The 14,229-nt window shown below is 42.9% G+C and overlaps 1 protein-coding gene across 8 annotated transcripts in view; it reads right to left on the bottom strand.

The window, feature by feature from the left end:
• Positions 1–14,229, bottom strand: part of TUT7 (terminal uridylyl transferase 7) — a 62,406-nt gene that overhangs the window by 32,817 nt on the left and 15,360 nt on the right. For all 8 annotated transcript variants that reach the window (XM_047831550.1, XM_047831552.1, XM_047831554.1 and 5 more), the window contains 5 exons: positions 13,351–13,470; positions 7,043–7,195; positions 3,695–3,875; positions 1,228–2,306; positions 675–825 (listed from right to left, as the gene is read on the bottom strand). In XM_047831550.1, coding sequence (XP_047687506.1) covers positions 675–825; positions 1,228–2,306; positions 3,695–3,875; positions 7,043–7,195; positions 13,351–13,470 — 1,684 coding nt within the window. The remainder of the gene's footprint in view (positions 1–674; positions 826–1,227; positions 2,307–3,694; positions 3,876–7,042; positions 7,196–13,350; positions 13,471–14,229) is intronic.

The raw sequence follows: 14,229 nt of genomic DNA, 5'->3' as shown, positions 1-14,229 counted from the left end.
TTTTCCTTTGTGGAACTTTAACCCTCTGTATACCAATGCTTCCCCACACTGGTGTTCCTCAAAGGGCTGTTAGGGAGCTATTAATTAGTGTTAATTAAAAAGTATATTATGCCCACATTTTGGGAATATTTCAATAAAGAGTTAAACAGGTTTTTTACTAGAACATTTCTCAGAAGCCATTATGATGCTAATATGCCCTGTAAATCTCTTGCCCCAACCCCAACACCCCCAGCCTCCGCTGAGGGTAGACGCATTCCCTCCTTGACCTGTGGAACTATTTTATTTTAAGTGCGGGGCTTGAACTCACGACCCTGAGATCATGACATGAGCTCAGATCAAGAGTCTGATGCTTAACCTACTGAACCACCCAGGCACCAACTGTCACGAAATACTAATAACTGCTTAGAAAAACAGTCCAAGGAACACCAGCTGGGAATGCTAGTACTCCAACAGCAAGGCTTAAAAGGTCCTCCCTCTCCCCGTTTTTCCTGCAACAATTATTTACTATGCATCTCAGCCAGAATAGGCATTACACACAGAGCTCCATGGACATGGGGGAAAATGGGACAGACTTGGTCCCAGTGATGGAGCTAACAGGTTAGTGAGTCAGCGGACTCTTGGGGCAAATGCCAATGCGACATTCTGACAAATGAAAAGAAGTGTTAGTAACTTACTGTAACACTGGATGCAAACTTGATCTAAGATATTTGAAAATTTGGGTGTCAGTGGCGGCAAAGGTTCCAGCTGAATTCTTTTGAAGTCTTCGGGACAGTCCTTCTTGAGATGACCTTCTCGTTTGCATAAACTGCACACGACTGTAGGAGACTATGGGAAGGTGGCAAAGCAAACCAAGACTTTGTTTACAACTCTATTTGCCAACTAAAGGGGTCCTGAATCATTTTCTCAAAAGCCCCACAGCCTACTCTGACTTCCCAAAGGAACAAAAATAACGTGCAATCGCTGCAAACTACTTGAGATGGGGGCATCTTCTGGGATACTCAGGAGTAAAAGGGAGTTATTTCCACTCCCGACAGCATTCCCTACGGCCTATGCAAATTCCCAGGGGTCTAAGGAGGGCAGGACATAGAGTGGCTGTACCGGAGTGGAAGACGAACTCCTGACTACCACCCGGACAGGGCACAGCTCTGTTCTAGTCCACAAAATTTAAAATTACATGCACTAAAAAACCATTTAACGTCTCTTAGTTCGAGGAGTGGCACGGATTACCTTGCCTTTGGTGAAGATGAGTTTACTAAATTCATAGAAGAAATCAGACTGATCTGCAGTGCAACTTTCCTCACATGCATTTTCTTCTTTAAGACTGATTTTATTCAATTCCATTAGTAGAGCCCCGTCCACATGTTTTCCATCTTCTTTCAGGTCTTTATACTTAGCAGATCCGCCTAATTCATCGTCCTCCTCAGACAGGGCGTCCTCGTCCCCTGATCCTGTGTACGGATTTTCTAACTCATCTTCATTTGCCAAGTCGTCCTCATCTTCCCTCCGGGGAATGGACAGCCTGGGTTCTTCATCGTCCTCCTCTTCCTCTTCCTCCTCCTCCTCCTCCTCATCGGAATGAATGATTCTTGACACGTGACCCTGTCTTGAAGGGGCAAAGTGGCCTAGAGCATCTTCCAGCTCATCAGGACCTTCTACGCCTTCTTCATCAACATCAGCCTTGTCCTCTGAAGTGACGAATCCATCACACTCGTCGGCCGTAGGACTGTGGAAGTCTTCTACATCCAAAGTGTTATCTGTCTCCTTATTTTGTGTGCCGCCACGGAGGACAAGCTCTCCACGTCTGCTACTGCTTGGCCCTTGATCATCGGCAGGCAAAGGATGCTTGCCCTCGCTCCCAGCTTTACTTCCCGCTGCTTGACGGTGTGTTTTAACATCCTCACAACCATCACAACCGGCCCCTGTCCTGATAGGGCTGGAGTTTTCCAGGTGGATGCTGACATGCGCGTGCCCCATTTCCTCTGTTGGGGGGCCTCCAAAGCTTTCAGCAGTCTCTGTAAGTGGCTGTACCTGGCAGGTGTTTGCACCTGAACTGGCAGCACCTGGCTCTTGAGCCAAAGCTGAGCTTTTGAGTTCATCACCTTTTGCTCGTGCCCCCACGTTTGCTACTTCTTTAGGGTGTTCGGAAATACGTGTGACAGTATTCAGAGGCTTTGGAAGGCTGGATTTTGTAATTTTGTGTGGAAGAGCAAAATACTTATATGTTGTCCTTAAACAATGAAGTATATATTCAAACACGGGCTGATTATTTAGAGTCCTTGCCACATTTCTTTTAACAGAGTAGGGATCTGTAACGAGAAGAAAAAAAAACAAAAACCCACCACTTCATACGTTTCCATTTCACATTTTAAAAATTAGCCTGCTGTAGACAAGACAACAAACACACACTACTAGAATTTAGCGTGAATCTTGTATGCGTTTTACCAAATTGGGGGTGGGATGTGGTTTCAGAACAAAAAGAAATGTTTTCTTAAACATCTGCTCTATGAAGAGAACCCATTCTGCTGAGAACCAGTACCCCTTCCCTAGTCTGTTCTGTGACTGTGGAGGTAAAAAAGGTGTCATCAGTGTGGCTCTCGCGCCCTGGGGAAGGGAGGTCTTCCCGCCAGGCTCTGCTGAGTGCTCTGCCTCCCCACTCAGCCAGGCCCTGTGGTGTGTAGAGCTTACCTCCACTCTTCTGCCCTGGGAAGCCCCATCACTGAACTGGCTGGACTGAATTCAGGGGCGAGAGGGAGGCACCAGGAGGAGACACCACTTCTCTCAATCTTTTCTCCTCCCCTAGAACTCCAGCAGGTTAGGCAATTGGCCAGAAGAGCTGAGCCAGAGAAACTGCAGGGGAGGGTTTAAAAATGTGAGATTCCCCATGACTGCACACAGAATTTATGCAAAATGCAAAATGCAAAAAACAAAAAACAAAAAACAAAAACCCTCTTATGCAATATAAAAGCTTGAAAAAAATCAAGCAAAAATACGAGAATTCCATTTAGGAGGTTCTTTAAATTATCTGAAGGAGGAGAACTGAGATTTCTAGAGGGTTTTCAACCTCCTGATTTTGCAAAGCTGAAAAGAGCTCATCCATTTAATGTAGTCTACAGGGCACATCAGCGACTCTTTCATACAATGGTTTTAGTTAAATGAGCCTTCACTAGAAAAAGTGTTTTCAGGAATAAGTTCCAAATGCTATTGTAGATATTCCAAAAATAACTAGCCTCTCGCTATGAAGAGGAATCCAACCAAGAATTATTTTTCATGAGGAAAAGTATTTTCTCATCTTAAACATCTACACAACATCAACAACCCATGAAAGGGCTGAATCTAAAAATCCAGCAATGAGAACAGCAGAGAGGAAAGGAGGATTCACACATCACCAGGAGAAAAAACTTGTTTTTGCGTTTAGGTTGGTAAGCAATTTACAAAGAAAGCGAGGACTCGCCCAGCCACTGTTTAGCTATTTTTTAACTAAGACATTTTATTGCAGTGCATAAAAAACCCAGAAAGAACAGTCTGGTCTCTTGGAATGACCACGGTAACACATGCCAGAGTCTAACTGTTTATTTCGCTGCTGGGGTCAGGCCTGTGTTACACGTGGGAGCTGAAAGGAGAATGAAATACAAAGCATGCGGTTAGACTGGTACCTTAAAAGGAAAGGAAATTTAAGAGAAACATTCTGAGATACCTTCAATGGCAATGCGCTTTTTGGGCCAATCCTTGGATTCACGAGACACTGATTCTTTGACACGTATACTTATCACTAAATCAGCCAAATTAAATTCTAATGCATAGAATCGAAGCATTTCCACCCAGAGCTGCCCAACTGGTACTGACGGCTGGTGCTTGAAATCAAATATTAATGATACCTAGAACAGTAAAGAGAAAACACACAGGTAGTTCCGAGGTCAGCACAATCTGAGAAACTCGAGATCATTCAAGCAAATTACAAAAACTCTGAAAAACCATAGCAAACATAGGAATGTGACATCCATCTGGGTAAATTGCATCTAGGTTCTATTTTGTTTGTGGCAAATACTGCACTCCTGGGATGAGAGCAGGTTAAAATCTAACCATCATCACAGGGGCGGGCGGGCACTTATAGGTAGCCAGGTGGCTGGCACTCCTAATTTTGAAGGCTTAGGTTTGCGGGTCTCAGCACAGAGCTCTCCCGGGTGCTGCCACTGAAGGGCACCTTTACACTCACGCACACTAAAATGGGCGGCAGGTTAAGGGTGTAGAGCAAAAGGCAAAACACTCCCTTCCTTTGCTCTGAGAAGCTATGCCAGGGGCAACTGATCTTCAAGTTAAAAAACTTTTTGTCTTTTTCAAAGTTTATTTAAGTAATCTCTACGCCCACCATGGGGCTCGAACTCATGACCCTGAGACCAAGAGTCGCATACTCTTACGAATGAGCCAGCCAGGGGCACCAGAGTCAAAGAACTCCTGGTTTCAGAAATTGACGTCAGTTTTACATTGACAGGCTCTCGACAAATTGGAACATACTGTGATGGGATGTACTGGAAGGTGCACAGGACCTAGAATAGGGGGGGAAAAAAAAGAGTCCAAATATTGACTCTGCCACTTCTCTTTTAACTGCTCCCTGACTTAGCGTCTTCACTCTCAGCTGGCACGACAGCACAGTGGCTAAAACTGCCTTTGCCACGGGACTTTTAAGTTTGAAATCCAACTCTGCCATATACTGGCTGTGTAGGATCCTGGCCAAGCTATAGGCAGTCTAAGCCTCAGTTTCCTCATCTGAACAATCGGGATTACAGTACCCACCTCAGAGGGTTGTTGGGAGGACTGAGTGAGAGAATGTCTGTAAAGAGCTTAGCACAGTGCCTGGCACACATGTTCAAAAAATGGTCGCTATCATTATCTGCAGAGTAGGGACGGTACCACCTATAACACAGGACAGTTATGAGGATTAAATGAGAGACAAGGGAAAGCATCTGGCACATTCGGTTGCTCTCTGTATTTTTTCACTTAGGTATATAGGCTTTTAAGTACAAGGAATCCACTTATCACTGAAACATGATGTCACAACCGTAAGGTGCTCTTGAGAGGTAATCTAGTTCAGTCCCCGGATGTTAGGAGAGAAAATGGAAGCCCAGAGTTGACGTGACTTGTCAAAGGTCCCGCTGCTTGTCAGTGGCAGCACGAGCAGTGTCTCAATCCCAGGACAGGGCTCTTTCATCACACCATACAATCAATCTTGACCCTATCTAGGTCTCCATTTCTGAAGTGGCAGCAGGATTAATCTCTCCACACGACACAAAGATGTAAAGATCAAGTATTTACTTCCGCTCACAGCAACAGCTTTTCCTTCTGAGGTATACAAATTTGTCTCCCATCCCACTTTATTATACTGAGGATCAAAACAAGTGGTATGGTATTTTATTAGCCACTAAATCCTGACCACAAACATTCTGTCAAATAAGGTCAGGTCATCGGGTAGATGTACAAAGCAGAAGTGACTGAAAATGGAAGTGGTCCATGTCCAAACACTGTGGTTGAGGACACGAAGAAAACCCCTAGAAATTGAAAGCCTCATGAAATTTCACCGCTTTATCCATAAGCCTTATTCAGCATCACTAAGGGCTTTTAAGCCTCTCACCAAAATGACTTGAGGATACCACATGGAACTTAAGAGACCTTTGATAGGTCTACATTAGTGGTACTTAAGCTGTTTTTCGTTATTGATTTTATTCTTTTAAAGTAGGGAACACTTTCTTCCCCCCGCCCCCCCCCCCCCAAAAAAAAAGAAAGAGAAAAGAATGGCAGCTAACATTTACTGTGTGCTTACCACATGCTTGGCATTGAGTTAAGCATTCCATGAGTCAGTGACCCTCTGAGAGGGTACCAATATCATTTCCAGTTTTAGGTGAGGAAACTGGGACACAGGAAGATTAAGTCACTTGCCCAAGGACACACAGCTAGGAAGTGCGAGAGCTGGGATACAGATTCACATATTCTGGCTCCACAGCCTCTACTCTTATCCACTCCTGGAACCCCAAACAGGACACAGAAAAAAAGTGGGGGTGTTCTGGTGGTGGCAGAGGTTGAGTGGCACAGCCTCCCTTCTCTCTCCAATGCTCAAGGATTCTAGAAAACACAACGGGAGAATCTACCACTCACCACTATCTCCTCATTTTAGGCACAGACCAGAGGAGTGACCTGACTTGTTTGTGTGTAGCTAGGGTTCGAATCCTGGTCTCAGAAGTATTTTGTGGGTATTGCTGCCATTTCATCCCATAAGGTTATGGAGAAAGGCATGAGGTCAGGGACTGTCCACCAATTTGGGGCAGATTCCTATCATTTCTAAAATAATTACAATGCTCAGATTTTTGTTTGAAATTAAAAAAATTTTTTTTCAATGTTTATTCATTATTGAGAGGTAAAGGCTGAGCACGAGCAGGGGAGGGGCAGAGAGAGGAGGAGACACAGAATCCGAAGCAGGCTCCAGGCTCTGAGCTGTCAGCACAGAACCCGATGAGGGGCTTGAACCCGAAAACCGTGACATCATGACCTGAGCCGAAGTCGGACGTCCAACCGACTGAGCCACTCAGGCACCCCTGAAATGTAAATGGCAATTCCTTCCCTGTGCATATATTTCCTTGCCAACCTCTAATGGTATGGATGAGGACGTGAAAATACATCATACCAAATACTTACTCGCTGTGATTTTAGTACCTTTGAGGTCAATGAACTTTTCATATATTTAAAACTCTTAATACCATCTAAGACATAAGCTCTTTGAGGATAGACAGGGATTGATCTCTGAATTCTCAGTAACCCTCACAGGACCTGGCACACAGAAGAAACTACAGAAATAACTGTATCTGATGATCTGCATTTTACCTTTTGTCTTTATTTGTCTAGTTGAAGGACCGGACAGACTAGAAAATGAAACATCCACGAAACAGTTAAGATAGGTAAAGACAGAAAGGAGGCCTGATTAAGTCACAGAGTCCACAATGAACAATGAAATCAAATAGAAATTGTACAATTAAAAATGAGAAGGAGAACAGACCTGTCCCCGCTTAACAGGCACTTCTCTTGGTGCCTCGTGTTCTGCTGTTTCCGCATCTCCGGCAGCACTGTCAGCATACTCCCAAACCACGGTGTCTTCCTGAACGTCTTTAAGGTTGAAATTTCCTAGTTTGTTCAACGAGAACCCTTCAATCTAGGAAAAATTAGACACACGCTATTATTGTAAGGTAGAAAGGATTCGATATCGACCAGAGCATTATTAATCCTGGAAGAAATGGAAACACACTTATAGCTCACTGAAAATAGAAAAGCGGGGCAGGGGGAGGGGGCGGGCGCCTGGGTGGCTCAGTCGGTTGAGCGTCTGACTTTGGCTCAGGTCACGATCTCACGGTTCGTGAGTTCAAGCCCCTCATCGGGCTGTGTGCTGACAGCTCAGAGCCTGGAGCCTGCATTTTGTGTCTCCCTCGCCCTAGCCCCTCCCCCGCTCATGCTCTGTGCCTCTCTCTCAAAAGTAAACATTAATAAATTTTTTTAAATTAAAAAAAAAGAAAAAGGTATCGTTTCTGGGATACCTCCAAGACATCTGTTAATTTGAAAATACTTTTTAAACTAAAAACCAAGGTTTTAATTGGCAAAAGAAATGGTGACTTTGTGAAATAATTTTTTAGTGAAGAGTCTGGGAGAAGGTAACATGGCTTAGGCCTAGAGTCATGGGTTCTGGAGTAAAACTGCCCAGGCCCTGACCTCAGCTCCCTCCTGGAGCTGTGAGACTTCCAGTCAGTGCTTGCTTTCTTCCCGTCGCAGGTTTTTGTAAAAATGGGTCGCAGTAGAACTCTCTTTATGGGATAGTTGTGACGTGAAATAATGGACATAAATCACTGACACAGGCCACAGCACGCAGTGAATACTCAATCTAAGAAACTGTTTCTATCGATGTTGTTGGGATGCAAATGGCTAAAGAAAACAGTTTGGGCTTAAAAGTTCCAAGAAATTCGGAACAAAGTTGAACACCTTTCTTTATTGTAAAACGGGACTGATCATAGCCTTTAAACAGGTGCGTGTAGGGGGCACCTAGGTGGTTAAGTGACCGACTCTTGATTTCGGCTCAGGTCATTATCTCGTGGCTTGTGGGTTCGAGCCCCGCATCAGGCTCTGTGCTGACAGATCAGAGTCCGGAGCCTGCTTCTGATTCTGTGTCTCCCTTTCTCTCTGCCTCTCTCCACTCTCCCTCTCTCTCAAGAATAAATATTAAAAACATTTTTTTAAAAGTGCCATTAATAGACCTACCCTATGACCCAGCAATAGCACTGCTAGGAATTTATCCAAGGGATACAGGAGCACTGATGCATAGGGCCACGTGTACCCCAATGTTCATAGCAGCACTCTCAACAATAGCCAAATTATGGAAAGAGCCTAAATGTCCATCCACTGATGAATGGATAAAGAAACTGTGGTTTATATACACAATGGAATATTACGTGGCAATGAGAAAAAATGAAATATGGCCTTTCGTAGCAACGTGGATGGAACTGGAGAGTGTGATGCTAAGTGAAATAAGCCATACAGAGAAAGACAGATACCATATGGTTTCACTCTTATGTGGATCCTGAGAAACTTCACAGGAACCCATGGGGGAGGGGAAGGAAAAAAAAAAAAAAAAGAGGTTAGAATGGGAGAGAGCCAAAGCATAAGAGACTTAAAAACTGAGAACAAACTGAGGGTTGATGGGGGGTGGGAAGGAGGAGAGGGTGGGTGATGGGTATTGAGGAGGGCACCTTTTGGGATGAGCACTGGGTGTTGTATGGAAACCAATTTGTCAATAAATTTCATAAAAAAAAAAAAATAAAAAAAAAAAAATAAAAAAAAATAAAAGTGCCATTAATTTTGGAAAATTTCAGTCATCATTATCCCCAATTATTTCTTCTGTTCCTTTCTCTTCTCCTTCTGATACTCTCATTTTATATATATATATATATATATATATATATATATATATATATATATATATATGTCTCACAACTCCTGGTAATTGTCCTGCAGTTCTTTGATAGTCTGCTCTGGTTTTGTTTTTTGATCTTTGCTTTTCAGTTTGGGAAGCTTCTACTGAATGAAGCGCACTGATTCTTTGCCCATCTGTGTCCAAGCTACTGATGAACCCACTGAAGGCATTCTTTATTTCTGTTACATATTTTATTTGTAGCACTTCCTTTTGATTCTTAGGGCTCCCATCTATCTCTCCACTTCTATTACCCACCTGTTCTTGCACGTCACCCATTTTTTCTGTCCGAGACCTTAGCATTTTAATCTAAGTTGTTTTAATTTACCAGTTGGATAATTCCAATGCTTGCTCTGACTCTTTAAACTATGGTGGTTTTTTTTTTTTTTTTTTTGCCTTTTTAATACGACTTGTAATTTTCTGGTGGAAAGCTAGATAGATGTACTGGGTAAAAGGGACAGAGACAGGCCTTTAGTGTGAAGATTTTTTATTTATTTATTTATTTTTTTTTTTTTTTTGGTGGAATGTTTATTCATTTATTTTGAGAGGGAGAGAATCCCAGGTGGGCTCCATGCTCTCAGCACAGAGCCCAGCTTGGGGCTCAATCCCATAACCTAAGCCCAAATCAAGAGTCAGACGCTCAACCAACTGAGCCACCTAGGCACCCCAAGTGTGAGGTTTTATTTTGCTAGGAGTTAGGCTATGTGTTTGTTGTAGCTGTAGGTGTCAAGAGGCTAAAACTTCATCTGGTGTCCTTGTTTTTGTCTCCCCTGTTGTCTTTGGGTTTCCTAACAGATTTCTTCTGAAATGAGGTGTTTCTCTTATAATCCCATTTTATGCAGGAGCCCTAATGATGTGGTGGTGAGGTCTGGGGGGAGGGGAAGCATTCTATATAGTCCTATGATCAGGTCTCAGTCTTTTAGTGACTGAGACCCTCCCCCTGCCTTCCCCCAGGTAAGAAGACAGGAAAGGTCAGGAAAGGGGCTGGAGTTAGGTACTCTCCTTTCCTCCAGGTCAGTTAAGCCCTGGTTAAAAGTTTCCCTTGAAGGCAAGCTTGTTTAGAAGAACAGAATGCTCTGGGCATACTTTAAAATTGCGACTTTTTCTCTCCCTCGGCCAAAGCACAAGGGGATTTTTCTTGGATCTTCACCCCGAGAAGCTGGTGGGGGTTCCTGGAAGTAAAACCTGTGAAATTGTTGGGGGTCCCCTAAGACTGGGGCTCCCTGTTATTTTTCACGCTCAAGCCTGTCCATACTGAGCCTCCAGAGCCATAGTCTAAGCCTTCCTACCCTGGTATAGGCTCCGTTCCTGGCCTCCTGCTCTGATAAGTTATAATTTGCTCTATTTGCCTGTCTCTCCAATTTTTTGGGCAATGGTTTTCCCTGTGACCTCAATTCTCTGATGGATCTAAGAAGAGCTGTTGATTTTCACTTTGTTTAGGTTTTTTTTGTTTTTTTTCCCCCTTTTTTCTGAGTATAGAGTGATGACATCCAAGATCGTTAATCCAACAGACTGGCCCGGTTCAGAAGTTAGAGATGAGTTGATTTTATACACAGAGTTAAGGGTTCCACTTCTAATATCTTTCCCTTCTGGGTTCTTCCCCTTTATCTGGTAGCCCTAATTCCTCTTGCCAGAAAGGGGACTGGTTTTTCTCACAGAGCTGCCTTTAGGGGTAAAGCCACAGAAAAAATGGACACTCGCTCTGTGTTGGCCACCTGCTCCAAGGTCTGACTTCTCTCCAAAGTCGGCTTGCACTTGTTCAGTCTCCAGAGCGTTCGCGTTGTTGGTTGTTTTTTTTTTTTGGCATTTTGTTGAGAATTTATAGCTGTTACTTATACATGGATCACTTGCTTAGGAGTTCATGCCTCCATTTCATAAGTAGAACCTGACTTCCTATTGAGAGAGAAAAGGACTACATTTGTTCTCCTACTTTGTTTTAGGAACTTTACATTCATGGTCTCATTTCAGAATTTTTCAGATAAGGACTCCGAGGCTCAGAGAAAATAAATTGCTGGAGGTCACAGGGATATGTATAAATAACAAGAGCTGGAGGAATTGTAGGGCTATCAAACGTTAAACTACTCTTCTTTCCATTACATTCGTTACCTGGCATCCTTCATGTGTAAAGGACTGTTTGCTAAAGGCTAAGCCTATATAACCCAAAACAAGACAGATCCCAAACAATATTTACTAGGAGACTAATAAGATATTATTGTAGTGGACAAAAGATGATGAGCAGACAAGGTTAAACCTATTCATCAGTCATTACTCACTATGATTTCAACTTTTAGTCAAATCAAGGTCTACTAACAATACATGGAAGTTAAGAGGTCAGCGAGGACAGCCCCCAATATGGAAGAGGTCTGCATAGGTTGGGAGAGAATGGCTGAAGAATTTCTGAGGAGACAGATTAGGGCACAGAGATAGGATATTCTAAACTTCTTCATGGAGAATTTTGTCTTATTCATCTGTGTATTCCCTTCAGGGCCAAATACAATGACAAACCTACATAGTGTTTTAAAGACTGTGAAGGAATGAACAGTTTAGATACTTTCATCCACATCATTTAGAAATCTTCAATGGATTTTCTACAAAAATAATGATGTAAAATTTCTGGCACCAATAAGGGACTGAAATTAACTTCTTTACCTTCACTTGCTTTATATTTCTGTGACTCTAGCAGAAGCTTCTAGCATTGGTAAGACTCTAGTACTGGCAATTGACTAGCTTAAAACATTGAAAACTGCAGATCATTTTGGTTCAAGCAGTAGAGTGTGCCTTATTTGATCCATAGAATTCAATCCATGTTTGACCACCACATACCTGTTTCTCTCATTAAATCTTAAATGAACAAATGGTATAATCACAATCAAATTTAGTGTCACCATAGAGAATTTCCAGTATCACTGCCTAGGATGTAATATACTGGCCACAGGAAAGGGTATATTGATACTACTGTAGTCTTAAGTAAATCCTGAGGAGAACCCCCTTACCAGAATAGAAACATCCTTTTTCCTGCATCCTCACAGCAGTGACAGAGGACTACTCAGAGGTGACCAGGACCCAAGGAAAGGCATAGCTCACCAAGACAATAGTGAGTATGGGAACCCATACAATGTGCTCTCAAGAGTCTAACTGGTTTGGTTCCATCCTAACATCCTGTCTCTATTGGACTAACATGAGAGGAAAACTTCAGAGACAGACTCCCCTCTGGGTCTGATGGAAAAGGTTCTTTATCGGCTAAGGGTTGACTGTTCTCTCTTCGCTCCACCAGGAGAGCAGTCTAGCAGACACCCGCTGGGCCTGTGCATCCTTTCAGTTCAGTACAAGCACAAAGAGAGGGCCCTTCAGGCCACTGGGACACAGAGCCGACTGCGATCCCTCTGCCGGGACCATTTACGAGGGGCTCATTCTGCTTTAGTCTTTGTTCCTAGGACCCAGCAGGTCCTTGCTTAATTCTCAATCTGTTAAGTACAAAGAAAAAACTTTTCCCTATAATCATACAATTTTGCTATGTACCCATAGGTAAGAGCTACTGCCGTAGAACATACTCTCCTTAAATGATGAGAATCCTGGGTACAGTAGGAAGAAAAGTGGTTAAAATACCAAATGTGCCCAAATAAGCTTTTCACCAAGGGAGACTTTTTATACAGGAAGTGTACATATAAGATGTTCTCAAGATAAACACTTAGGGTTTAAAAGTGAGGTTTCTAAGAGGATGAGAATGGTATCTTGACTTTGAGACGGTTTCTCCTTAAATCCTATTTGAATAAACCAATTCAACCTTAATCTATGCAGGAAAGAGCGGCCACATCACTGAATTCTGAATCATCTTAAACACGAAAATATTACTCAAGCGGTGACAATGCTCTGCATCTTGCAGTACAGCCAGCAATCTCAACTCCTTCCTTTTGTTTCACAGGGAATGGGGAATGCAGAGGGCTGAGAGACTAGAAACAGAAAGTTACAGCAACCAAATGCTTCATGCAGTCTGTCTGGAGGTGATTTGTAAATTCAAGTATCTAGTCATACTCAGAGGAAGTATGTACCAAAGGATAAATTTAATTCAGGTTCACATTCTCTTGTTTAAAACCCTTAGGCTCATGTGTGTTTCACAAATTAAGAGGGTTCTCAGTTTAGAGAACTATTGCTACCCCTAGCACAGTACAGGCCAGCATCTTGTAGTCAAATACATTAATATTTCAGCAGTGAGAGGCATGAATGTTCAGACTAGGAGGAAAAACAAATTCATGTCAGTTCTGGTTAGGTTTTTAGATTTTGAAATTATGCGTAAGCAACTGTGGCCCTGTAATAAAATCACTATCAGATATATAAGCAAAAAAATGTTATACCCATGATCCTAGATAAACAGGCAGAAGGGGTTCTTTCCTCTGTTGCAGAAAGAAAATGGCCATCAGGGCGAACACGTATGGTGGCAAACCTCCTTCTTCAGGGTGATCTATACTGCAAAGCTACAAATGAGAGAAAAAAGAGTAAACGTTCTTTTCTATCAACGTATCATTTACACAATTTTTTCGAACACCTCTAACTTCGGGACACGTGGGTGGCTCAGTCGCTTGAGTGTCTGACTTTGGCTCAGGTTCTGATCCTATGGTTCGTGAGTTCGAGCCCCACACTGGACTCGCTGCTGTCGGCACAGGGCCTGCTTCAGATCCCGTCCCCTTCTCTCTGCCCCTCTTTCACTTGCACTGTCTCTCAAAAATAAATAAACATTAAAAAAACCCAACCAAACAAACGTGTAACTTCATTCCTGTGTGTTAGATGGTTTACTTCTCAGAATAGAACACCACAATGACAAAAAATAAAACTTCCTCATACTTTTGAAGCAACCACTTACTGTGGTTGAGTGGCAACTTCAATTTCAAATTTTAATCTCGTTAATTAAACTAATATTTGTTATTTCATTTTTTTAAAAACTTTAGTTTATTTATTTTGAGAGAAAGAGCATGTGCACATGTGTGCACAAGTTGGGGAGCGGCAAAGAGAGAAAACCCCAAGCAGGCTCCACACTGTCAGCGCAGAGCCAGATGTGGGGCTTGAACTCACCAACCAACCCTGAGATCATGACTTGAGCCAAGATCAACAGTCAGACACTCAACCGACTGAAACACCCAGGTGCCCGTGTTATTTCATTTTTTGACACCCACGGCAAATCCACTCACTTGGTGAAAACACTTATTTATGAAATCATGGGGTTCCCGGTTGGCTCA

This window comes from Prionailurus viverrinus, chromosome D4 (genome assembly GCF_022837055.1).
Source record: "Prionailurus viverrinus isolate Anna chromosome D4, UM_Priviv_1.0, whole genome shotgun sequence".
Lineage (NCBI taxonomy): Eukaryota > Metazoa > Chordata > Mammalia > Carnivora > Felidae > Prionailurus > Prionailurus viverrinus.
This window is presented reverse-complemented; position numbering and strand designations above follow the sequence as displayed.